We start from the raw sequence: 26,160 nt of genomic DNA, 5'->3' as shown, positions 1-26,160 counted from the left end.
CTGCTCTGAAGGTGCATCTCCTGCTCCAGGTAATGCACAGGACAGGTCTTCAATGTACCCAGGAAAGCTTGGGCAGAATCCAGCACAGGATCCAGTGGGATCCGTCACCACCGTGGCACTGCCAGAGGGTGCACATGTGTTGCTACACACTGTATCAGCCTGCACAGTCCCTGGGGCAAAGCAGGAGGAGTGCTGAGGCAGGAACAGCTTGGATTTTCTCATCTGTTTGCCTGTCACAGCCTCACTGCTGTTTCCACTCGTTCCTGGTGTGCCAGGCAGTGCCGCCGGCGTGCGGCCGGTCTGTCAGCACTGAGGTGAGTGGGTACCTGCACGCTGTTACAGAGTGTTCAGAGGCACAGGGAAGGCCAGGAGGAAATATTACTGTGCCAGAAGCAAGAAAGGAAAAGGGCAGAGGCATTGAGTAAAAATGGGAGAGTGGTGTGTTGACATCTGCAGCTGACAGTGAGTGAGGTTCATGTCCTACCTCCTTGCATCCCGCAGGCTTCATCAGAGCCTTAAAGAAGTTAAGAAGGAAAGTCACCTGGGAAGACTGAGACGGGGGAAAGGGAAAATTAGAAGAAGATTTGAAGTGATTAGTGCCTGGAGCACTGCTCTCAGACATGGATACTAGGACGCCTCAATGTCAGGATTTCAGCGGCAGCCGTCATCCTTTGTGAGAAAGCTTCATTCAACCCAAAGGAAGGCAAAGGACACAGAGCAAAGCCCCAGAATTCTCTGCCCATTGGAAACACCTCACATTTTTCTGCTGCAAAGGTAAACTAACCTTGTCCAGCACGGGGTCGTCCAGCCGCTGCTGCTCAATGCACTTGTGACAAACTCGGGACAAAAGCTCATGGGGTTCGATGAAGAGTCTGGAACTCAGCAGGAATGTAAAGATATAGGCTTTCTGTGGGAGAAACACAAGCAGACCTGCTGTAAGCAGCCACACAGTGGGTAATATTGACCATAAAAGCCCTGAACTCCACAGCTTTTGCATTTTCACTGGGCAAGACCTTTATGTCTGGAAGACATAAGGATTCCCGACCCTGAATATGGAACTGGTTATACTGGGCACAGGAGGCAGTGGCATCTCTTCTCCACAGCATCCACTTCCAGCCCTTGCTTGCCTAAATATCCAGCAAAGACAGTGTGTAGGTCACTCTGCAGGAGCAAGCCCAGGTGCAGGAGACAGCACAACCAGGATACTGGCAGCCAGTAAATCTAAACGTGCAGACACTCAGGAATCTCTGTGTTGTACTGGGCTGGGAGCTGCAGACACCCCCACATTAGCCACATCTTGCTCCTGTCCTGCAAATTGCATCCAGCCTGTTTTAACCAACATTTCATTTATTCTACTAACTCCCCAAAATTCATTTCTATCAGCCAAGTCACATCATATGCAGTTCCACATCTGTGAAGCTGTGGGAAGCAGGTCTGCTGGATAAATCCTTGGATTATTTAAATTATCCCAGCAGTGAATTTAAAATATATGCATGAAGCCTCAGTTGCTTGCATCCTGACCCCGCCTGGCACCTGAATTATCTTCTTTCCCCCAGCCCTAGCCATGCTCCTGAGCAGCAGGTATAATATTACATATCACACATTGCTTAATGAAAATCTCACAGCCTGATCTGTCCATTACCTATTTTTATTGCCTTTCTATTCCTTTTTTTTTTTTTTAATTGAGATGCCTCTTCATTACTTATTTTTAGCTGATCAGAAACTGAGCTCCGGGTAATTTAAAATATGCTGCCTGCTCTGCATTGATAACTTTCCCAGTCTTCTAAAGTGCCCAGAAGTCAATGCTACTCTGTGCTTTGAAATACAAGCCTTTCCATGGAGATATATTAGCACTTAAAAGTCTTCCAGTCAAACTGTGTCTGAATTCCACGGAGGATGTGCAAAATCCAATGAAGTCAATAGCTTGCAGGACCATAAACCTGCTTCCAGTTTAGATCCTCACACTGCTGGTGAAGAAAAACAATATTCACTGACGGAACAAGGATTAGGATCTGGGCTGTGCTGTCCAGGGACTGCAAAGCTGGTGTGACTGGAACCCCAGGTAAATTATGAACCCATCAGAAGAAGCATCTCTGTTGTCACCGAGGGAATGCTTTGTACATAACAGGCAAACCTGGCTGACTTCAGCAGCCACTGAAATTCAGCTAATTTAATGCCAGTTCAGACTTGGAAGTTTTTTGCTTCAGTGTTCCTCTAAACCTCTCTGGGATGCACTGCTATTTTTGAACTGTTCCAACTGCTACATCACTAATTCATCACCAGGACAGCTCCCCCCAACCCTGCTCTCTTATTTAAAGGCAGTATCATCTTTGGGATCTGCTTTTTCATGGGAACAATTATAGAGCAGTGAAGCAGCATTTAAAGCAATGCATCAATTTACCAAGCTTTAATTGTATGCAGCTTTTAAATTAGCCTTCTTAATTCAAAATTTAACACATTTGCACTTTTTGCATAAAGTGCTGCCCCAATTCATCAGAATTAAACCGTTTATTATCCCGTGAATTGCTTACTTCAGGGTAGTAATCAGTGGTAGGTATCAGATGCTGGATTAGAGCATCCAGAGATGCTGAGGTAAGGTTTCCATCCTGGAAGATCAGTCCTCCTTGTTCACCTTCTTTTGAAGTATGTAGATGAGGGCTGAAGCCACATGGGGTAAACATACTGGTAGAACTCAGCGTTTGGGGCATGCCTTCCTGCAAGAGAGAGACAAGACCCGTCAGACCCACGGCCACTTCTGTCTCCTGGTTGATTTGAAAAACACAAGACACAAACGAGAGTTTCTTGTTCACAGAATTAACACAGTCCCTTCATGATAACTGCTTTTATTGTTGGCATTGGCAGACCATGCCTGTGATGGGAAGCACACAGGAAAATGTGACATTTTGAGTTGGTTTTGGGCCAGAAAGTGATGGCAGCTACTTTGGGCTCCCAATCCCAACAAGAGTGTCTGTGGTGATTCCCTTTCTGCTGCCATCCCTGGTCAGTCCCACATAGGAGAGGAGAGATACCTGGGACTGAAATTCAGCAAGTTCCTGAGCAGAAGGAGCAGTTTGTTTGAACCTCTGCCCTCCTGAGAATGAGGCAGAGAGAACTGAGGGAGAGAGAAGTAGAGAACAGAAGTGCCACCTCAGGCTTGCTCAGGATGGACCTTGAAAAGTGCCCTGTGGCTCCCATGGGACAGAGGAGGTGTCAGAGTGAGCGAGGAGGTGGAAACAGGAGCAGAAGCCAACTGGGGGAGGATGGAAAAATGAAGTAAGTTGGAGAGAACAGAGAACGTGGGAGCTGATGAAGAGATTAAAGAGCAGGGAAAAGAGAAATGAGGAAGAGGGAAAAGGCAGACACCTGCACTATATTTGGAGCCTGAAGTTAGTCAGTCCTAGATCTATACTTAGGTACTAAATAAATGTTTCAAAGAGATCCTGAGCACTCATCCCTTTCACCAGAGATGCAGAGTCCTCAGCACTTTGGAAAAGGAGGGCAGGCAGACTCCAAGCACATAGCCCAGTTTCAAGCTCCCTGTTTTTCGGTTCTCTGGGTTTTTCAGGCTGCATTCTAGGCTTCATCTCTTATTTTGAGGTTTACAATCAGCTTTAAATGTTCCTTCTGTTGAGCAAAGTTGTTTTGTTTTTGAACTGATGCAGAGGTATGACAGATTTTGCCCTGAGAGCTTTAAAGCATCTCAAGCTGCCTCTAAAATCCTCCCTGGAAGCCGCTCCTCAGCTAAAGGCAGCATTACAGGACATGGACTGGGAAAAGGACAGTGCATGCTCCCTCACAGGTCTGCAAATACATCATCCTGAGCAAGGGACTCTTCTGGGACCTGACTATTTGGTTCTGTTTGATTTTACCTCATGCAAGGGAGGATGGGAAACAGATGAGGGGTGGGAAGAGTACCAGAGCCAACCCCTGCTGCCCCGAGCAGCTGCAGAACTTCTCCCAGGACTCCAGCTCTCCCTTCTGAGCACAGCCTCTGCCTGCTGGAAGAGCAAGATCTGCACCCCAGGGTCTGCTGAGCCAGCACCAACCTCCCACATCGGAAGGGCCACGGGCTGGCAGTGCCTGTTGCTGCACCTCAGCCTGTCGAGGCTCGGGCACACTCAGCCAGCAGACACACCTTAGTTTTTAATATATTTCTCTGCCCTTTTCTGTATTCTGTCCCATCTGCTTTCCTGCCTCTTTACCATCCCATACAACTTGAAAAGCTGCCCCATGGATTTGGCTCAAAATTTTAAGTTTGCTTTTCTCCCTCATGTATCAGCAGCCGTGCTGTGACCCAGACAGTCAGCTCAGCTTCAGCTTAGAGGTACAGCACGTTCTGGTCACTCCTGTAAAACCCTCTCTCTGCCTGGCACAACCCATCTACTCCTCCAGCTCAGGCTGCTGCGCTTTGCCAACTCAGAGCCACCCCGGGCCGCCCAGGATGAGAAGGGCAGTGTCCTGTGAGCCAGGCAGGGTGTGAAGCCCTGGGAGAGGCTGGGAGCTGGGTCCCAGCACCGTGGGAGATCAGGCTTTACAAGCAAAACTTGGGTGACTTCATCCTTCAAAGGAGGGACCGTTCCCTGGAGCCAGCGATTTGATCACTGCATCTTATCTCCTCCTGGGAGGCTCACACGGGCTGCCTCTGGGATCTGCAAGCACCAAAAAGGAACCGAAATGCCAAACCCAACAAATTCCTGCCTCGACTGAAAAATAAAATACACGTTGGATTTTAGTTTAAAGACCAGAATATCTGAATGTCATCCCAGCCAGGATGGAAGCTGAAGTATCTGGTTTTAATGAATGTGCAGATGTGCCTGCTAATAGGGTTCTGAGAACAAATAATTGCTGCTTTTTGTACACAGCTTAGACTCTGTGTAGTAAATGGGAAGCACTGCCAAATCCCATTTGTTACTTCTAACACGCTCTATGTTATTGCTTGTTTCTATGGCAATAATCCCAAGAAGGATTTCATGTCCACACAGATCAAGAAATAAATCTCATGGACATACAGCTGTCTAGATGAGGAAAAGAGAAAGTTGAAACAGCTGTGAACTTACAGGACACATCCTGGCTTCAGCATGAAACAGAACTCACAAGTAACGATTTATTCGGTGCAATCCCTCACTGTCAATGCCATTTTTATTATCAAATAGAAACACATCTAAACAGGATATTGCCTGAACTTTTGCATCTTATTACATGAGAAATCTTGCCAAAATATATAGTAATGTTTTTGAAAAAAAAGTTACCATTTTTTTTTTAAACTGAAATGAAACGGCTGTACAACTGTCGCTGGGACATCCATCCTGGGTGTTGTCAAGAAATAAAATTTGACTTTTTATTAGAAATTTCCTGGTCTAATCTCAAGTTTTCAGGCAAGGCCTGTGTCGTATCTGAGCTGGCACCTGGTTGCCACCTTACCTGCCACCAAAGAAGACCTGAGGGTTTTAACTACCTGCCTTTTTGTTCTCTGTTAACTGGTACTATTATGCTCACAGCAGGATGAGGCCAACTCTACAAAGACTAAGAACCTCTTGCACTACTAAGCTTGAAAGTAACTAACATTATTACTTGGCAGACAGGAACGTAGGACAGAGACTTCTCTGCTCACAACACCTAATGTCTTCTTTCTGTTCATGCATTTCCAAAGTTTTCTTTTCAAGAGTACTAAATAGAAACAAGATCTTTCTTTGAAAGAGCCCAAACACACAGCTGCTTGCAATAGGCAGAGGATAAGGCTCTGCTGTCAATCACTCCCAGAATACAGAAACAAGGGAAGCACTGAGAGGAAAACAAACAAGCAAACAACCTCAAGGAGATTTGTCTTATTGTACTGATGGTGTTTTGGATGATGGAAAAGGCAGGTGGTGTAGACAGAGGCAAACCCTTCCCAGAAGAGCACAGTGACAGGATGAGAGGCAGCACCCCCAGGCTGCAGCAGGGAAATTCCAGCTGAAGAGAAAATCATCCCCTGAGCACAATATGAAATTGGAACAGGGACCTGGAAAGGATATTCAATTCAAAGGATTTTCAAAACTCAGCTAAACAAGATCCTGAGAAAACATCAAGCCCTGATTCTCTAACGACCATGAGAGGTCCCTCCTGGTTCTCTGTGATTCTAATACACACCTATCTCAAACTGTTTAGTACTGCCCCCATTCTGAGCTTTATCATATAAACCATGGCAAGCAAAAATGGAGTCCAGATTATCAGATATTTGTAAAGAAGTCCACCTTGGGCATAAAAACTTTTTTTCCACTTTTCCTGGAAACAACAGCTCACATGAAATGTCTCAAAATCTCACTTGAAAACCACTTGAAGTTAAACCTGCAGTCAATGAGATTTAAGCATGCAAACATTCAGCAAATAAGTGCTTCCATGAACTTTAGTCCAATTCAACACACAGTGTTTTGTTGTTCCTCTCATTTCAGAAGGAAATCAGATTCCCATTTCATTTGATAACTGGTGCTCTGGAGGAGGTGCTGTGGGTGAGATGGTGGTGAAGGGCAAACTTCCACACCCCAACATGCAAAATGACTGATGATACAGGTGGCTGCCCACACATGGCATTTAAACTATCTCTGTGCTCTGAAGGACTGAGACCTGGAGATGGAAAAATGCTTCTGCACTGGTTAAAACAGCAAAAAAAAAAAAAACCAGGGGCAGACACTTTCTGGGACTGGTCTCCATTACACAGGACCTCCCTATGTGGGAAAAGGCAGGGCACATGGCTCCTTCCTTGCCTACAGAAAATCAAGATAATAAATTGGAAACAAAAGCAGATTGGTCTCAGCCTTATCTGGACAAAGGGAACACAAAATGCTGTTGAGCTGGTAGCATTTTGCACTAATTTTACCAAAACATTATGTCCATCAGCAGTGGCACAGAGCAATCAATAACCCCAGCTCTGAGCAAGTGGTGCTGAGCAAGGTGGCACAGGAGAGGTTCCTCCTCACTTGTTGGGGTACTTTGCAGTAAGGTGTCCTCATGACTCCCTGACCCCAAAAATGAGGAGGACAATGGTGTCACACCAGATCACAGTAGGCTCCCAAGTCTTGGAGTTGTATGTTCAATTCTCTGATTGAGCAATGCAACAGCTCAAGCAACAGCTTGTTCAACTGTGGCTTTTTTGGATGATAAAATCTGGTTTTCTGGAAGTCAGCCCATTGCCACCCCAGAGGAAATGCACTTCTGGGATGTTATGCTAAAAACTGGAACAGGAAACCTTCTCCTGTATTTATTTCTACCTCTGCTCTTTTTTTTTTGCTGTTCTTCTGTTTAATTGCTCCTCATTCATGGCTTTTATTGGCTGTTACAAAGTGCTCTTTTTTTGCATTCCTTTGATATATTTCATATGTTCCTAAGACTGGAAATTGAAAAGTAATGGCAATAACTGCTTTTAAATCTTTCTCCACTGGCCAGCACAGCTCAGCATTCCACCACAGTGATGAAAAGAGACAATCCATAGACACTTCTCATTACAAATTATGCTGCTTACACAAAAATATTTAAGGACTTGATTCACTGAGCTAAAGCCTGGAACTAAAGGATCACCACCCAGGCAGATGTACCTATCTATATCTGCAAGTGCCTTAAAACCTCCAGAAAACCAGTGCCCAAACCTGCAAAACTGAGCAGGGCATGGCTTAAAGGGCTGCCTGACCATGCACATAATGCCAGCCCACTGATCTGTGGCAAGAGAGGTTTGAGGTGCTAGAGGATGGCTGCAGGCTGCCAGCTCTGCCTGCCTGGGGCCAGGCAGGTGACCTGCAGCAGGGCCACGAGGGTAAATACTCACCAGCCTTCCCAGCTCCACCACCTGCTGTTACCAGTGTCCCCATGGCAAGTACAGTTAATGCTTACGTGGACACGAAACGTTCAGGAAACATTTAATGTGGTTTTCAGCGCCTTTGATGTGATAAGTGTTTTATCCTTTATCAAAAACTTAATCACACTGTTTACTTTTGATCCTCATTTCATCTCTGCCTTCCATCTGCTCTGCCTCTCTCAAGGGGAAACGAGCTGGTACCATGTGACGAGTGGAGCGGGGCTGCAGACTTATCTTCCCACCCACTTAACTTTCGGATTAACCAAATAAATAAAAGCCTTCCCACTTCAGGGATGAAAGGCACAAGCTTCTGACAATCTCCCAGCAAAATTATAGGAGCTAAAGAGGATGGTAAGGGAAGGTGTGGAGAGTGGAGTGTCCAGCTGTGCCATGAGGGCAGGTCCAGTGAGCTCCTCCTGACAAGAACTCAGAACGTGTAAGTCAATGCTCAGTGAGCACAGGCAGGGGATAAAACAAGGGTATAGGAGACTCAGGGTCAAGCATTACTTTGGTAAGGCACAGACTTCAACAAACACACCTAATCCAGAGTGAATTGGACTCGTTCTTACTCCCATCTGTGAACCAAAATAGCAAACATCTCCCATCCTGCCTCAATCCTGCAAAAGTCTTACCTGATCAAACATTCACAAAAACCACAGTTCAAGGAAGTGGAGACAGTTCACAGTAACACATTCTTGAAAAACATCCTGGAGAAATCTTTAGCAGCCAGATCTACTACCCAGCCATCACTACATGGGGAACAAATCCTGCTCCAGGTTCTCAGCCAGGACAACACGAGACACACTCGGGTCTCATCTGCCTCGGTACCTGCCCACCACTGTCACACAAGCCCTACATACCAGTGAGCTCAGCAGAAGCTTCAGTAGCAGATGCTCATTTTTCTTTACGTTACTTTCAGTAATTTTCCAGCTATTCATCTTTGCAGAAAAATATTCAGAAGATAATGATAACGAGTTGAAATTCATATTTTTCCCTGCTTCTTTTGTAGGGAGGGAAGCAGAGGAAAGAGGAAAAAAGAATTCTAGTGTTTCAGAATACAAAAGGAAAACCACTGCAAAGTAATTGCTTCCAGTTGTCAAGGCCATGGTTATAAACATTTTCTCAGCAAGAGTACCTGGCATTAGCAAACTCAGAGTATGCTGATGTAATTAGGAAAATGGTAGCAGATGTAGCTTTCTTTTCACCTTTTCAACAGCCCCTAAAACATTCAATTTACAGCCCACAAAGTTGTGAAATTGCTGAAAACTCAACCTGTCAATTCCAGTACTGTTGGAAATGGTTAAATAAGCAATATAATGAAGTTTCTACATGAGTTAGAAACACAGAGGGATCACAAGGGACAAGAATGGTGGGACAGGAAAAGTAGGGAAAAACACTTAACTGCAATATTCTCCAAACCCAATAACAATAATTACATCTCAATGTGGGCTCCTTCCCCTTTCCTACCCATTCCTTGCAGCAGCTGAGGCACTTTACTGACACTCCCATGAATGAGACTGCAAGAGCAGCAAGTGAATTTAAGGCTTTGGGTATCTAATCAGAATTAGATGACAATTCGATTTCCTTTGATCCCACCCGGTTCTCACCTCTTACTCATCTGCCCTCCCAAATCACTTCCCTAAAGAGTTCACCCGTGTGGAGCCTTCTTTGGGTGGAGGGGAAGGAAACCTCCTGACAAATCTACACCAGCAATCACAAAAAGCAGCCTCGGGTAAAGGAAAGGGAGTAGAGCAGCGGAGAGGAGAGGACGGTTCTACCACAGCACTCCAGAGCAGGGGAGGGATGTGGGACAGGAGCCTCAGGGTGCCCGGAAACCTTTACTTCTGTTTCTTCTGTAAAAATCAAACTCCGCAGAAACTACTGGGCTCTACAACTCACAGAATTTACTCCAGGCTAGAACAAGAGCTGTTATTCTCTAAGATAAGCCCACGGCTGCACTGAAAGCTGCAGCAGAGCCGAGCGTCCGTCTGCCTGCTGAATTTATTCCATCATGTCAGTAAAATGATCATAGAGGTAAAATGATCTTGTACTAGAGGTTTATGAGAAATGTCTTGCAGTCAAATCCTGTGGTGAAATAACAACTAACCAATTACCTCAAAATCTGATGGACAAGCCTCAGAAAGAGGTCCAGTTATAGGTAAGGAGGCATTAAATCAATTACCAGCACAGTGCAAGCAAGAACGAGGTCACCTTGCTGAAGGAATATTTCTGTTTATGCTCATGTCAGAGTATTTTGCTCGATAGAGAAAAATGAAAACCTGATTATCATGAATTTGGTAGACTGGTCTGAAGTAGAACGTAAATCAGAAATGAGGAGATTTATGGCCAATTAAATTGAACTCCAATCAAAATCCCATTCAGGCAACAGTTCCCTGGAGGCTTCAATTTGTTAGTGCCACATTTCTTTAATAATTTTCTTTTTCATGTAACATCAGCAATAATAAAAGCCCTTCAATAACAAGCAGAGCCATGAACACGTTATTTATCTTAAAATGCCATCATCGCCTGGAATCAGAAAGCATTGAAAGGATGTGCTGTAACTGCTCAGGAACAACCCCTCCCCATAACACTGCAATGGTGTAGAGCTTTTTTTTTTCCTTAGTCTCAGAGCAATTTCTCTTTTCATTAATCTGGTTCAAGTCTGAAGTATTTCTCCTGAGTAAGAGGGAGCTGGCGCTGACCCCGCCATGAGACCCAAGGCAGCCTCAGATGTCTCAGACTCTTTCCCAACACTGGGTGTGCACGTGACACACACGGCCCGTGGCGTATCTGTGCCTCATCATTAGCAGATTTTTAGTATTATTAGAAGGAGGACGCCTATCAACATATTCCAGATGCCCTTGACAATATTCAAATGTATGCCAAAGGCAGCAGTCTGGATTTCTCTCCCTTTAAGCTAGGAAATCTATTTTCTGCTCTAATGTGCCTCTCTCCCTCACGACTCCTCCTTCCTCCCAAGTTGCTGGTATCCTGGTAAAACCCTCAGACAATATAAAAATTATTCTTGTGCATAGAGTTGGGGGGGCTTTAAAGAAAAAGTTCTCTTTGCTTAGAAATTATCCTTTATCCTTTTCCTTTTTTTCATTAAGGAAAGAAAGAGGATAAACAGAATATAAATGGAACAAGGAAAATGAGAGTGCTTAGGGTGGGAATGAGTTACTATACCTTTAGTTAAACACAGAATTGTAAAATCAGCCCTGAGTGAAGTCAGAGCTCAACCAGGCATGGACAGAGAGGGAAATCCCGGAACAAAACCATGCAGGCAGCATTCCCAGAAACCACTGACATCAACAGGAGCCTTTTGGCTCAGTTCAGTCGTCGTTGACGGGCCACCACTGTGACTGCCTGGAAATCAGTCAATGGTTGGATTTTCTTGCTTCATCAGTGGAAGTGGTGAGGAGAGGAAGTTACTTAAGGATAACTAACACTTGTCAACCTGCGGGGCTGTGTGGTTTTGTAGGGCAGTCTGGGCTGTGGCATCACCGAACTCACTCTTAAAAACGAGAAAGCTGCTGTGGGAATTTTATTTAATAACTAAATAGCCGGGCACGACATCGTGACTGCCCTCAGACCTCAGCAGCCGCCTCCTCTCAGGAGCAGCTTCTTCCAGGCCAAACCTGGAGGAAATCAGGGCAGCTCAAAAGCAGCACGGCAGAGTCTGGCCCCCGCAACACCAACAGCTTTGCATGAGCAAGGACGCCTCCCCCCAGCCAAATGAATGCTGTCTCCACCGCATGCTGTCAGAATTACAATGGAAGGCCCGTAAATAAAACAAAAATGCAGATCTCAGTCCTCCTCTCATGACATCTTGGTGAGAACAAGCCCTGACAGGAATAAAAAAACCTCCCACACTAAGCAAAGCAATTCTGCTATTTATGCAGAAGGAAGAAGGAAAGCTGTATATCAAACAAATAATTACAAGAGCAGCTTTATCAGTCCCTGCTGATTACTCTCAGCTCGGTTTGATGATTCTGCCAGCGCTCCGCAGGTTGTTCAGAGAGGTGGATGTCACAACATTTTACTTGCAGTTCTTTCATTTATTAGCACCTACTGCTACCTGTCTCTTAGTCAAAAATCTTGGCATACATTTAGAAATTGGTCTCCTGGAGTCTGTCAGGGAGGTTTAAAAACCTATAAATCATATTTTTATATATACACATACATCCTCAGACAGACTCCACATGTGAATATGAATGCATAATCATGTATTTTGGGTGTTACATATGTATATGCAGTTATATAGAGGCACACACGTCTTTATGTAAGTGTACCCCTCCTCCCCAATATGTAAATACAGAAATTCAAGTGACTTGCTTGCCACTGCTCCAGTTTCAGTGGGACAACATTTCATTTGACTTCTTTTCTTTCCCAAATTTGCTAAAATATTAAATGGAGGAGGGTCTAATTTTTATCTGGCAAACATCAACAGCTTCTGAAGAGCAGCATAAACTCTGACTGTCACCCATGTCAATGTATCACCCCTGTTAATTACACTGTATTTGAGCAATGCTCAGTTACCAGATTAGGAGCAAAAATCTAAGAGACATTTGTGCCAATTGCCACGGTCTGGAGGCATCCCCGAGATTTATGTCCAACTGCAAGACATCCTTTGTTGGGAGCACCTCTGTGGCCTGGTGTGCAGTGCCAAGGGAACAGACAACTGAGCACCTGATTCATGGTGCTCACATCCTCTGTTCTCAACTCACCTCCCCGAGCTGTGCCAGGACTGTGGACAGGAAAACCAAGAGGTCAGAGCAGAGCCCGTCAGTGATGGATGCAGCCATGCAGGCTCCCTAGCTAAGTCCCACCTCTCAGCCCTGGGCAGGAGAGGCACTGATGATGACACTCGGACACACAGGACTTCCCTCCCTGGCAGAGAGGATGGACAGAGCACAGGGGCTACACCAGCACAGCCAACATCTCCTGCTTAGCTACAGATCCGGGTCATTCCACCCAGGCAGCCTGGGAGCGCTCCAGGCTGACGAGCAGGCTCTCGTGCTCTGTGGGTGACATATGGACGCGTCTCCCTAAAAGAAACAAGCTCGTGAGCTTCTGGATTTCCCCTTCTGGAGCACCATCTGTGCCCGCTCCCGGTGCCACCACCCGCTGCCGCGGCGTGACCCGGGGCAGCCGGGCCCGCGCGAGGCAGCAAAGCAGCATCTGTAGCTGCCCCCAAATTTAAGCACGTTCTCCCTGGAATAGGCTCAGCCCACACAAGCTCAACCTGCGTTCGGGCACGCAAAGAGTCTTCTGCTGACAGATTTTTCTCTGGCTGTGTTAAGTATTAAAAAAAAAAAAAAAGAAGAAGAAGAAGAAGAAGAAAGAAGAGACTCTGCTGACATTTAGGATAACGCTGCAAGTCTGTAGCTGGAAAATAAATCCCTCTGCTCCAGAAAGAGGGAATTTGAGCTGCAGCCCAAGTGCCACTGCAGGTGAGGGTGCTGGGCCCACACAGATCCTGCTGGGTCTCCCACACCCCAGGGAAGCACCATGCTCAGCCCCGACCACCTCTTCCCCAGGGGCAACTGGCAGGGGAGAGTCACTGCTGAGCTGACTAATTGCTCATTAGCCGAAATTAACTCTGCAAGACAATTCTGTGATCACTGCTAGAAGTCTGTCATTAAAAAGGACTGCAGACATTAGTTCTGAGCTTCCTATCAAAGCAGCAGCGATGTGATGCCCTGGCTTCGGGATCAACAGTCTGCTCTGAGAGAACCATGGGAATCACCCGTGGTCCACCCACCCTCTCACTGGCCACCACTGGATGCATCACTGAAAGGCAAGAGCACTGCAGAGGGCAGAAATACAACAGTTTGCTCACTACAGCAGCCTCTTTCTGCTCCCGAGTTAAGAGACCAGTTCATACCCTGAAGCACAAGATTTAATATCCATCCGAAACCTGCTATTGTTAGCGATTCTCAGTGCCCACATAGCAATTATAACCTTCAGGAACCAGCAAGCAGAACCCTTCCTAGAGCTGAGGTAGGGAGCTCAGTGACACACACGTGTGTTGGAAGAGCTGACTTTAAATATTAGGAGAATAATTTTTTTTTCTTGGCATCATTCCACTGATTTTTGTGGTATAAAACCCAGGGGTGAGTATGGTCCAAGATATACACAAAATGAGCTAAATTCTGAACTGCACTTGCTGACCTCATAACTCTTCAGCTGTTGAAATGTGGGTTACAAAGCCAATTTCCATAAAGGACGTGCTCTGTTAACAGTGGGAGACTGTGCTGACTTGAGCTGTGTGAGCACACTACTGAGACATTTCCCACATAATCTACATTCATTCCATACTTTTTGGAAGTGCTCCTCAAAAGATGGTGTCAAGGGTACAAATCCTATAGATCAAAAAGATACATGACCCGTCAGAAAGCACAGAAAGCAGAGCTTTCTTAACTCGTTATTCTGGTGCTTTGAGAAGCCCCAAATAACACACATGGTTTTTCTTCCCCCCCTCAGCCTTCAAGGCTGCAGGGCACCAGTTTGCCTGGGGTATGGGCAGCCCAGACTGGGGCACACACACATCCCTCTGCAGTGCTTGGAAAGGGACATGCTGTACAGGGACACAGTGAAAATCCCAACCTGCATCTACAGACAGCACCCAACACAAAAAACTATATTCATTCAGTCATTTTACTTGAGCAACAGTGAGGTTTTCAAAGCAGCAGCAGCTACCACTGTTATGAAATTGTACTATTTTAATAATATAACAAAGTGCCTGATACAAAATTTGAGTGCACACCAGAGTTGTTACCCTGTGGCTAAATGTCTCACCCTGACTTAATCTTCTAAGGCTCCAGACCTGCACAGACAAGAGACGTACACACCAGGACTTTAAACTCCGTAGGGGAATTTCTGGTAAAACTATGCACCTACAGATATGCAAACATGTAGGATTTGCAAAAGGAAGAGTCTAATGTCACCTGTAATCTCTCGAGCCTGTAGATTTATACATGCAATTGAAGAAAACCCTTGACTTTCCACTCTGCATGGGAAATTGGATGAATCACATGCCCAAATTAGGTCTGGCATCACCACATATCTGATGGCAAGATGGCTGTATTCTTGCCATCTTATTTCTGTTCAGTGGCCACAAACTCAACAAGCCCTTGAAATCAGTGTGACTATTCCAAAAGTATGTTCCTCTGGATAAGGGGAGGCACCTTTGCTCCCCAGATACAACTGACGGCTCATGTCAACACTTACAGAAACAAGGTTAGAGATCCCATTTAAAAACTCATTCCCTGGTATTTGCAAATTTTCTAAGAGTGCTACTATCAAAACCAGAAATGTGCAACTTTTCTTGAAACGTTTATACAGCTAAATAATTATTTCAGTTTGAATAATTCTAAAGAAGCTGAGCCAGCAGGCTGCTGCAAACAAAGAATATTGACAAGAACACTGGTTTATGCTCAATTTAAGGCAATATCTAGAAGAGACATACAGCCCTTTGTCAACTGGATATACACCAAGCAGGAATATATGATAGCACAGAATGGCCACAAAGACTATTTTAGGACTACTTAGAATTTAAATGATCACAGAGATCAGGGGTCAAGCCAGCAGCGTGTCCAAAACTTGCATGTGTGGGTTCCCAATGCAATACACCCTCCATGGATCCAGTCTTTGAGAACAGGGCTCAGGCTGTACTCACACAAACATTTACTGTCACAGGAGTTTGCAGAAGGAGGGACAAGGACAGGTGAAGATTTCATTGCTAAATGCTTTGCTGGGATGACCCCGGCTGCAGCTATGATGGACACAGAGTATGGCAATCTGACTCAGAAACAATCTGAACTCTACAAAGAGAAAACCATGGAAGTGAGGAATGTAATAATGTGAGCAGTGTTCAATGCAACCAAGAAGTGGGGCTGACTGTTGGTTTGTAAATAGTGCTGATTAGACCAGAAAATGTAAGAGTGGCAGAGCCTCATGTAATGCTCCATTAAAGTTTCCAGCAGCACAGCTGAGGAGCTGAAACACCACATTCAAACATCAGAACCCCTTCTCCTGGCTGCACTAGGACACTGTCCTTCAGATGTGGTGTGTATGGTTATTCTGTTTTTTTGGGATGACACTTTGAGATCCAGGACGCTCTCCTCGCACTTCAAATTTTCAAATTCCCATTTCAGCAGTCCCTGCTGTACTTTTAGGCAGCACTGAAGTTTGACAGACTGTTCTTCCCTACAGAGAGAATCTATTTAGGAGGGAAGCAGGGAGGTAACCAGCTGGAAACCCATGATGAAGGAAAGACTACTTCTTACCTCCCCAAGGGAGATGGAGGAGAGTAAAAGTTAATGGAAGGATAATCAGGAACTCTTCAGGGATATCAGTTTATAGGCCAGGAGCACATATAACTGAGACTTGTTTGCATATCAAGAAACTCCAGGAGAAGGTGTGACAGCCAAATGCAGCTTATGAAAATATGGCTATCTGAAAAGCTGATAGCTTCCTCACATGTGAAAACACAATCCTAACACTCAGCTTGGCAAGTGAAGGCTAAATAACACCAATACGTCTGCTCTGGGCAGCCATACAGTGAAATCGCTTCTTGTGACTGTTTTCAGCAGACATGCTTGGGACTCAAAGAAACAAGCTGGTTTTTTAGGGATTTCAAGGATCCCTGCTTAAAATATCCACAAAATCAAAATATTCAAGCTTTGAAACAACACGGTGAAATTGGGTGCCTTTAAACAGTCGGTAAAAAAAAAAACCCAACAGCTCAGAAATTGCTTGAAAACATCACACTGTGCCACAAGAACAGGACAAAATGCAATTCAGTTTTAGAAAGAGCCCCGGGTACTTAATTTCAAAACTCTTCAAAGAGTTTTAACAGATGAAACTCCAGAGAAGCTGTAGTGTCCAAAAGTAGAGATGTAATGGCTATTTACCTGCTCGGCAGTGCATGTCTGCAGTCATGTCACCTCACCTGGAGAACTCCCTGCATCCCAGCAGGGCCAAGAGTCAGTGACAGTGACCCTTTTGGGAAATAGGAGGAGTCCAGCCATATCTGAACTCCCTCCATACTATAAGAAGCATTTTGTTCAAGTACTGTCTCTAAATAGAGGTATCTGTGAAGATTCCCCCTTCACACCACTGGTTCCCATTCACTTCCATTCCACACATTTAATAAAGCCTCCAGCTGGTCCCTGCAAGTGCCACCACACTTGGGCCAGATCTGTGCCCTGACCTTCCTGCCAAGGCCAGTACAAAGCTCTCCTTCCCTTCCTGCTCCGGGCTGGTTGGCAATGTCACCACAGCCTATTAAACACTATGAAAAGGAAGGACCATGAAAAGTCCTTTCACTGACATAAGTGATCAAAAGCAGGATTTTATTATTAGGATATGTTTTGTCAAAAAGGAGGATATTGGCCAAGATTATCTCAGTCTGTTTTGTGATCATTTCAGTGAAATCTTTTGCACTGGCCAAATCCGGAAATGTGTGGGAAATTAAGTGATTTAGCCCATTATGTCTCTTTTACCACATTAATGACCAATATTCTTTTTTGTCCAGGGCATTTTTCAGTGTGTGCCTGCCATTCAAAAACATACAATTGCTTTCTTGTTTAAAATTTTCCTTAACATAGTGAGTATTCAGATGGCTACAACAATTACCTGGGGAGAAGAAAGTTCCATCTTACATATGGCACAATCCACCACCGTTTTTCAGGACTGTAGTCCATTTTACCAACCGAGTGACTTCTCAACGAGAACTCAATTTCAAAATTCCCAAATCCTCCACTTTGAAAGCTTCTCATGTTACACCAGCTCTTCGTTTCGCTCCACTGCCACCCCACACACCATGAGAAGCCAGAGTCAAGAGGTTATCCTGGAGCTCAGTCCATTGCTATTCAATGCTCATTTCTACAAAAGCCTCCAGGAGCTTCCAAGTTCCAAACGACCCTTCCACAAAGAAAGGGGTTGGTCCAGCACTATGTCTCCATCCTCTGTAGAATCTTGAATATTTTTTTTTCCTCTTTCTCACAACTGCAAATCTTTGATAATTTTCACCTTCTCTAGGCAGTTCAATGATACTTTTGATTTGCAAGCTGAGTTCAGGAAAGAATTTTACTGGGTGAGTAGTTTCACTATCTGCATTTTGCTATCACATCAGCACTGGCTTTCTTCCAACCAGGAGACTTAGAAGAATCCTGAAGAGGTCTTTGTATTCAGACCAAGCCTTCTGCTGAGCTGCGGGCACCATCTGTAGAGTGACTCTACAAAAATGACATCACTGTGTGGCAAACGTGTTCTTCCTACAGTAAATTTGTTTGGCACGCAAAGTCAAAACCGAGCTTTTTCAAATTGTCAGCATCTTGAGCTCAGTCTTGCAGCTAAATACCACGTTGTCTTCTTTCTACTCCATGTCTCGCACTTCAGCAACAATACCATCTCGGCAATCAAACCTGAGCTGGCATTTTTTGGGATGACTCACAGAGCTGACTACAATATAATTGCTCTCCCAGACCTGGGCTGGCTCAAAATGGCAGCGAATGTATCACAGAGGTGTCTCTTAATTCCCCACCCTTTGTTCAGAAAATTAAACACACACACGGAGAAGAGACAGATGCAGCAACGGAGTGTGCATTTTGCCCTCATTTGTAACCAGTCCAACTCTTAACTAATGGGGCTTAATGTGGTTGTACATTATGGTTTCAGACGGGTGTCTTTACTCACACTGAGTTATGCACTTCATGAGTGGCAGCAGCAAAACCACGTGCTCACCAACCAAGGCACTGAGAAATAAGGCTGGAGTGAGACTCTGTAAGTTAAAGTGACATTTAGTAGCATAACAGCCACATAACCTCCAGATAGAGGCTCTTAACCCACAGCAGACTTATTTCTAATGCTGTGTTTGTCACAGGTGACATGCAGTTACGTGCTCCTCAGACAGCAGTGACACACAATAGAGAAACCTTCAGTCTCTCTCTGAAGGCAAAAATGTTTGTCCTTGTCACCCAGTGAAAGATGGCAACCCCAGCCCGGTGTGTGCTGTAATCACACCAGCACAGCGAACCCAGGGGGAGGAAAATGAAAGCAGCCAAGAGGCAGTGCCTACCTTTTGAATCAATTTATCTCAGGGCATGCCTGTAGCCCTCCTCTGCGAGACACCACTGCTGTGAACCGGCAACATCGCTGAAGTAGGCAACAAATATCGACCTCTAAAACATCAGCCAGGCTGTTCTGTATGAACCTTGGATGTGACTCAGCGTGGGAATACATCTTCAAAAGCAAGAATTTCAGACAGCATTCTCTTAAAAGAAAAAAACCCAAACCAACTCCCAAACAAACAGTTCCTTTCAAATCACTCTTCCTTCTTCCTTTTGTTTTTGTTTTTAATTGCAGCAGGAATGAGCTTTTCTGGGGTGCTATTTTAAAAGTCTGGGCCTCAGAGAAGTTCTGCCAAGTCCCAGCAAAACACAATGTAATTTTAAAATTACAGTCTGACAAACTGCTGCTTTGAGAGAACAATCATCTTCTAAATGACTGAGCACACTGCCTCAATCGCTGCTTTACACAAGCTAGAGAAGGGGCTGCAAGAGCACGTAGTGGTCACTGCTCTAACTCCATGCAGGCCATGGACTTCAACAACATCTGAGCATCACCATGTTGGTAATGAAAATCCCAGGGAATTTCTCTGCACCATCTTTGTTTAGCCTGATTTTGGTCACTGTGCTGAAACATCAGGATGGTACCACAGCAAGTCTGTTCATGTCTTGTTACAGTGTCAGATTGACACCACACAGCTCCATCAAATAACTGTAAATCATGTCTCATAGATATGACTAAATTAATTTGCATTATTTTAGTCTGAGCAGGACTGAGCACTAGAGAATACTATACAGAGACAAGGCATACTGTGTATAGCACTGATCACCTGAATGAGCCTGATGCTCCAGACAGCAACCCAGATTCAAGCTGCAAAGGCAGTGACAGATGATCTCTGGATCACCAGAGATGGGAGAATCATCTATTTTCATTTCCCCAAATCCTCTGCAGCTTTCAGACCTGTCAGCAATAAAGCACTGCCCAGCAGGAGCAAAGCAGTCCAGGATAATCCTGCAACATAACTCTTCCTAATAAACTGGAGCGATGGGCAATGGCACTTCCACTGTCAAACCTCGCTCTGGAATCCCACTCAGCACCTCTGGGACCTCAACATGCAGGGAGGATTTGGGAAACTGTCAAAGGGCAGAGGAGACTCAGCACCACCAGCCCTCTTCTCTGCACAGCCACACTGCAGGTGCCATGATGACACCCAGGATAGGATGATAAAAGGCAGAGAGCAGCTGGCTGAAACCAGACCAAGCTGCAGAGATGTGATGCTACCCTGCAAAGAAAAGTGGTTTGGAGAGAGTTCCAGCCACAATGCTGTCTTTTAGCCCAAAAAGAGCCCATGCCCTGCAGTCATCCATCCCAGGTCCCCAAGGAGGGACGGCGTGTGACATGTACCCCATGGCTGACAGCTGTGCTGGCAGGCAGTGAACAGCTTTGTGCTGCTGGATGCGAAGCCACATCCTCCAGCCAACTGCCCAGAGGCCATCAGACTTTGAACCTTTATCACTGTGTCCCTGTGGCCAAGGCCAGCACAAGCCACCTGCAGTGCCACCCCCATGGTGAGCCAACATCAGCAGCACAACCCGGGGCCACCCACACCACAGCTGCTGCCTCCAAAGGAGCTGGGGGAGAGGGTGAAAGCAAGGGACATACGAGTTGTCTGGTGAACATTAGATCGTGGCACAAGCCAAATTATCCAGGGTGGAATTCACCCCTGAATTTGCCCCATGGGGGAAAGATAAATTCACTTTTAAGAGTTTACAGACTTGAAAAAAACTCCAGCAGCTGGACGCACTGCAGTCGCAGCAGGCGTGTGTCCCTGTCTTCCAGCTTTAGCAATCCACAGCTCTGCCTGCTGCTGGCTGTAACCTAGAGCATTAACTGTACAAGATTTATGTTTAAAGCGTATTAGTAACACTTTTAAATGATGGAGGCATTTTACCAAACAGTAAATTCTGCAGAAGCTCTTTTTGGCAGAGTTATCAATAATCCTATTAATGACAAGGTGCAATTTACAGCAAACTGGCAGTGGAAAGGAGATACAGGACTTATGTGAAACAAAAAGATAATACAATATTATTCCATTGACTGTGCTTTCTCTTAATTGCCTTGTTATGTATGCTCAGGGCTCACAATCTATCAGGGATGAAGTTGTTTGTTCATAAAGCAGCACACAAGAGATTTTTAATCCAAGATCCCTCTAGCTGCATTTCAAAGTTGCCTTTAATTTTGCTATTTTGTGTAAGTTTATCCTAATATTAGCAAGCACTCCTCTGAAAAGAAATTGCTGTGCTCAGTTGTGCTACTTGTACTGGATTATATGACTGTGCTTACCAAGGCTTTACTCACTAAGACTGCACAAAGAGACATAACTTGCAAAACAGACTGCAGAGCTCGTGTCACTCCTCCCTGTCCCCAGGTTTGCAGAAGGGCTGCTGGCCCAAAGGACTGAATCCAACTAATATTCATTTGTGTGTGTCCAAGTGACTCAGGCTCAGTGCATGTGTTATAACAGAGGCATCAAGAATATCCTTTGCACAATTATGAAACAACTCTACCAAACTGAATGCACAATTCTAATGTAACAAGCAAACTTCGCCTCTAAGAACATATCTATCCTATTAACACATGAAAAAGAACACACTGGAAACTTTAAAGATTGTAGGAAGATGCATTTGAGGCTTTAAATTATTTAAATTGTTTTCTTTTCAACATTATCTCATCTTCAGGTGTCTGTGTGGGAGGGCAGACAGATGGTCACTCAGCTGAGGAACTTGAGGCAGTTCTTTGTAACAATGGCAACAACCAGCAGTCTGGAAGGAACATGGGCTCCAGACCAGGCCAAAGTCCAAATGCAGGAGAAGAGATTGTGGAAACATTTACAGGAACTGCTCAGATCTAGCTTTTGTGTGGTTTTGCTTCAGCTTCGATTCCCAAGACTCTCCCAGATGGATTTGGTCATTACGCCATGAACAGCTAAAAAGCCCAAGGTGCACATTTTTATACCATATATAGTGGTAAGAATGTCAGCTATGCTGGGAATGAAGATGATGATGAATGCACTTATTTTATTTCTAGTTTTAATTATCGGGTAAATTCCATTTACCACCTAGAATGTGAAATGTGTTTTATTACAATAATATGCTTCCGGCATGAAGCCAAGACAGAGCTTCCAAGCAAGGGGGAGGGGGCATTAAACCATGCTGGCTGGTGTTGAAAGCACTTGACATTTCTCCATTTCATTTCCTAGGTGCCACATCATAAATAAGCTCAATAAACTGTTGCTTACAGCCCTGGCCAATTTGAAACCCTACCTGACAGATTTATTTCAAGTATACCCTGTCCTCCAAAGCTGCTGGGAAACAACAACTTATCACTGCCAACCTGTTATTTCTAGGTCCAACATTGTCTGTAACATCAGTGAAGCTATTTCCAGTGCTTGTTTGCAGAGATGCTGAAAGTCACTGGAAGCTGATGGCTGCCTGCACTCATTGCTGAAGACACAGCAGATAAGCCAAGTGACATTTAGCTGTCCTACATCACATGCACTGCCAAAAAAGAAACCACAAAAATGAAGAAACAGATTTGGATTTTTTACAATTCATATTCCACAGTTTAGGAGAACCAGAGAATCATTTTAATTATTCCTTGCTAACCCTAACAGCATTGGCCAATCCTTATCTATAGCTCCACTCACATCACAGCCAAGTTGACTTGCACCAAAATAACTCAAGTTTCTCAGAACTTCCTCTCACAAAAGCTGTCAGCTTGGCATTACCTGCCTTTAGCAAATGCAGAGCAAAAACCTACTGAGGGTGTTTCTCTAGCTGTGTGCTTGCTAAAATACACACATGTGGCTGGTGTCCTCCATGCAGATGACTGACGGGAAGACGACTGGGATGTTCCAGTCTGGGGAGAGCCTTACCTCAAAACCAACTGGAAATGAGAGCATCATGGTCTGCTCTGTTAGTTCAGGTACACAGAGAAATCAGTGAAACCAGCTCAGTCCGGGGGTCTGATGCCTCAGTGACAAGCAGTGCAATTGTTCCACACAGCTGATGTGAGCAGGGAGTTCACATCCCAGGAACCATCTGCAACCCACACCTTTGGGCTCTCCGGCTCAGACATATTTCACACTCACACTGTTAATGCTGCTCTGGCTGAAATTTCAGTATGCAAATCAAACCTCACCCTGTTCATCCTCTGACAAGGCCATTTGCCACCCACCACCCTCTGCATGCCCAGAGCCCTTCAGCAGCACTTCCTTCTCCCACATTCAGTGCAGCAGTCTGGCCTGTGATCCCGGCTGGAGCTGCTGGGCAGGAGGAGACAGTCCAAGAGATTTCCACATTATCATGGCTCTCCATGAATGACTTCAAAGGAACACACAGATCCTATCTTCAGGAGATTAGCTGGAAGTGAACCGCCTGTGTAGGCAAGCTTGTTCCAGTCTTTTATCCTGTAACTTGCAGGATCTCCATACAGCAGAGACAATCCAAGCCCACATTTGCCAAAGCCTCCCACACTGTGTCTGCAGGATGGTCATTTCCGGCTGCCAGGGCTATAAGGGAGGACAGGATAACACTCACAACCTCTCCTATAGGACAGAGATGTTTATTCCAACCTACACAGCAACTGCCATTGTTTTGGTTAATAAGCATTCAAATCTTGTCCTGTTGTGAGTTCCAGAATTACTTTTACTAGTTAGTTTACACAACATACATAATTACATTTCCATGAATACAAACCCCCGTTTCCTGTCGTGCCTTTACATTCAGAAAAAACAGCTCAGCAATACATTAATGCCTGGCTGAAGGCTACCAAGTCCCTGGGAGCTTCGGGTGCATCCTTACAGGAAGGAGCTTTGCCTGCAAAGTGGGGAACAGGAGCTGCACCTGCCATGGACAGTAAACAACACTGTTCTCAGAAAGTACTGTGTGGGCTCCTGTGTGCAGCTGTGGAGCCCAGGGGAAGCTCCATATGCTGTTAGATGTCCAGTTAGTGCTGTCAGACAGAGGCTGCTTGGCTCTGCACAAGCTGCTGTGGGTGGGTCTGGGACAGTCCCTGCTCCTGGCTCTATAGGAACACATGTGCTCTTCCACAAGGCAGATTTCCAGCAGCACTGCAGCAACTGCCAGGTATGCAATGGAGTCAGGTATGCACCCTCACCAGTGCTGTCGTGTGCACTTGTGAATTTTCAGAAGTGCCTCAGTGTCTGACAGACTCCCTGGATTCCCAAACACCCCACCAGGACAGCACTCGGGAGCCAGCGACAGAGAAAAGGGCCACTCGCAGCACATTCAGCCACTGCAGAAGTTATCAGAGAGGTCTCTGTGAAGGAAACATAAGCTGAGCTTCACTTCCACATCCTGCCAGCTGGAAAAGGAAGGATAGGGGAGAGAGAGAACAAAAGTCACGTGGTTGTGGTTTTCTCCCAACAACTTGAGCTCGGTGCAGTGGCAGGCTCCAGGCTGGCGGCTGCCTGCCACCCCAGCTCCAGAGCCAAACCCCTTCACTCCTCCCAGCCTGGGCACACTCAGGGCTCCTGGCAAGGCCTGCCTGAAGGGTGTTTCTGTTCCCTCACCTAAACTGAAATGTGAACAAACCTCAAAGTTACAGGGTGGCAAAGATAAACACGGTGCAAGTTTCCCTCTCCTGCATGAAACATCAGGTTGTGCCAACCAGTGCTGCATTATGCACATCTCAAACTGCTCCAGCTCTGCATTAGCATTCTGGAGCACAGCTTTATCCTCCTGCTTCAGAGACCAGCCCCTGCTTTACATAAATCTTTAATGAAACGCTCTGCCTCAAGCACCGATGCCTATGAACAAAAGGCAGAGTTGAAGGAAAACAGTTTTACCTCCAAAAAACCAGAGCAGTTCTACAGATGGCACATCGAAATTACACTTACTACACCAGTCTGGGATCCCTGGAGCACCACTAAAAAGAAGGCAGAGCATCAAGAAACGTGAGGAGCTGGGAACAACTGGAAGTGCTCTCCAGAAAGGCAGGGAGGAGAGTCATTCAGCTGAAGTCCGTGCTAAAACACCGCAGGACCCATCCAGTCTCCCAGCACAGGTGTCTGGCTGATGCCCACATGGGAGGTTGTGAGGCTGTGTGTGCCAGGTTGGCATCAAATGCTCTGCAGCAATGAAAGAGCCTTTCCACTGATCAGGAGACTGCTGTTAAAACCTCGAGACTTAAAAACACACGCACAAATCTATCAACTTTCTATTCCCTTTGGGGGTCTGAGCACTTATGGTTAATGCTGTCAAGCGTTTCAAGTGCTTTCTTCACAAATTTAAAGGTTGTAAATGTTCATCTCCCCCTACAAGACAGGCTAAGTAGAAATAAGACTAGAAACTGAAACTGTACTGATTCAGGAGCAGGAATTGTCATTTTAAGATAAAACTAGGTACCATGGAACTAAAGACAAAGTTGCAGGGGCTGGCAACAGTGTGACAAGGACAGTCAGGGTCCTGATGCAAAACAATGACCAGGAGATGCTACAAGGCCCTCAGAGCTGAGAATACAGACTGCAGTGCAAAGACATCCAGCATTTAGGGCTTCAAACTGGAACATTCCATTGATGTTCCTCAAAGCAGTCTACAGGAGTTAAGGCATGTAACTTCCATAAAACTTAATGGAAAATGTTTGTTTAAATCCTCAACACTGCATTGAAAAGACGTATTTCAGCTTCACAATCTGGACTGGATGCTTAAATTTTCATTTTTAATATTCACATCTGCATGTAAGCCCCAGGTCAGTAAATCATTTAAATGCGTGCTTCAAAATGCAACAGCCAACGAGGCTCCTCGTGTGCTCAAAATTTAGTAAACATATAAATGTCCCATCCAGCAGAGATGAGGTTGCTCACATGGTTCTGTGTTTTCCTGAACTGATGCCTAAAGCCTGCAGAGGCTGCCATGAGGGAGTTACCATTTTGCTAATAAATACCATAGTGTTACCACACTTATTCCTACAACTCAAGAGAAACAGCAATGCCAAGACAGACTGATGTCTTGGAGACATCAGTTATTTGTGCATTTTGGCCTTTTAATCCATATTTTGGGCTCCCTAATCATGGATCTGAACTAAGTTGAAAACCTGGACCCAATTGGACATTTTTCAATTATCCCTTTAGTTTTAATGAGCAGCAAGAATGCTAGACTAGGTTTTCTGCATCACAATCATCTATTGTGAAGGTGACAAATAAAGCAAGAGGACCCTCCAAACCCCAAAACCAA

At 45.2% G+C, this 26,160-nt stretch overlaps 1 protein-coding gene across 1 annotated transcript in view; it reads right to left on the bottom strand.

Annotated features, from left to right (window-relative positions):
- The window catches only part of RASGEF1C (RasGEF domain family member 1C), a 72,450-nt gene that overhangs the window by 28,195 nt on the left and 18,095 nt on the right, over positions 1-26,160 (bottom strand). Inside the window, exons 2-3 of the mRNA XM_064672129.1 lie at positions 2,532-2,714; positions 785-907 (exon numbers count right to left, since the gene is read on the bottom strand). Of these exons, the coding sequence (XP_064528199.1) occupies positions 785-907; positions 2,532-2,708 (300 nt within the window). The 5' untranslated portion in view covers positions 2,709-2,714. The remainder of the gene's footprint in view (positions 1-784; positions 908-2,531; positions 2,715-26,160) is intronic.

Source organism: Pseudopipra pipra, chromosome 15, assembly GCF_036250125.1.
Source record: "Pseudopipra pipra isolate bDixPip1 chromosome 15, bDixPip1.hap1, whole genome shotgun sequence".
Taxonomy (NCBI): domain Eukaryota; kingdom Metazoa; phylum Chordata; class Aves; order Passeriformes; family Pipridae; genus Pseudopipra; species Pseudopipra pipra.
This window is presented reverse-complemented; position numbering and strand designations above follow the sequence as displayed.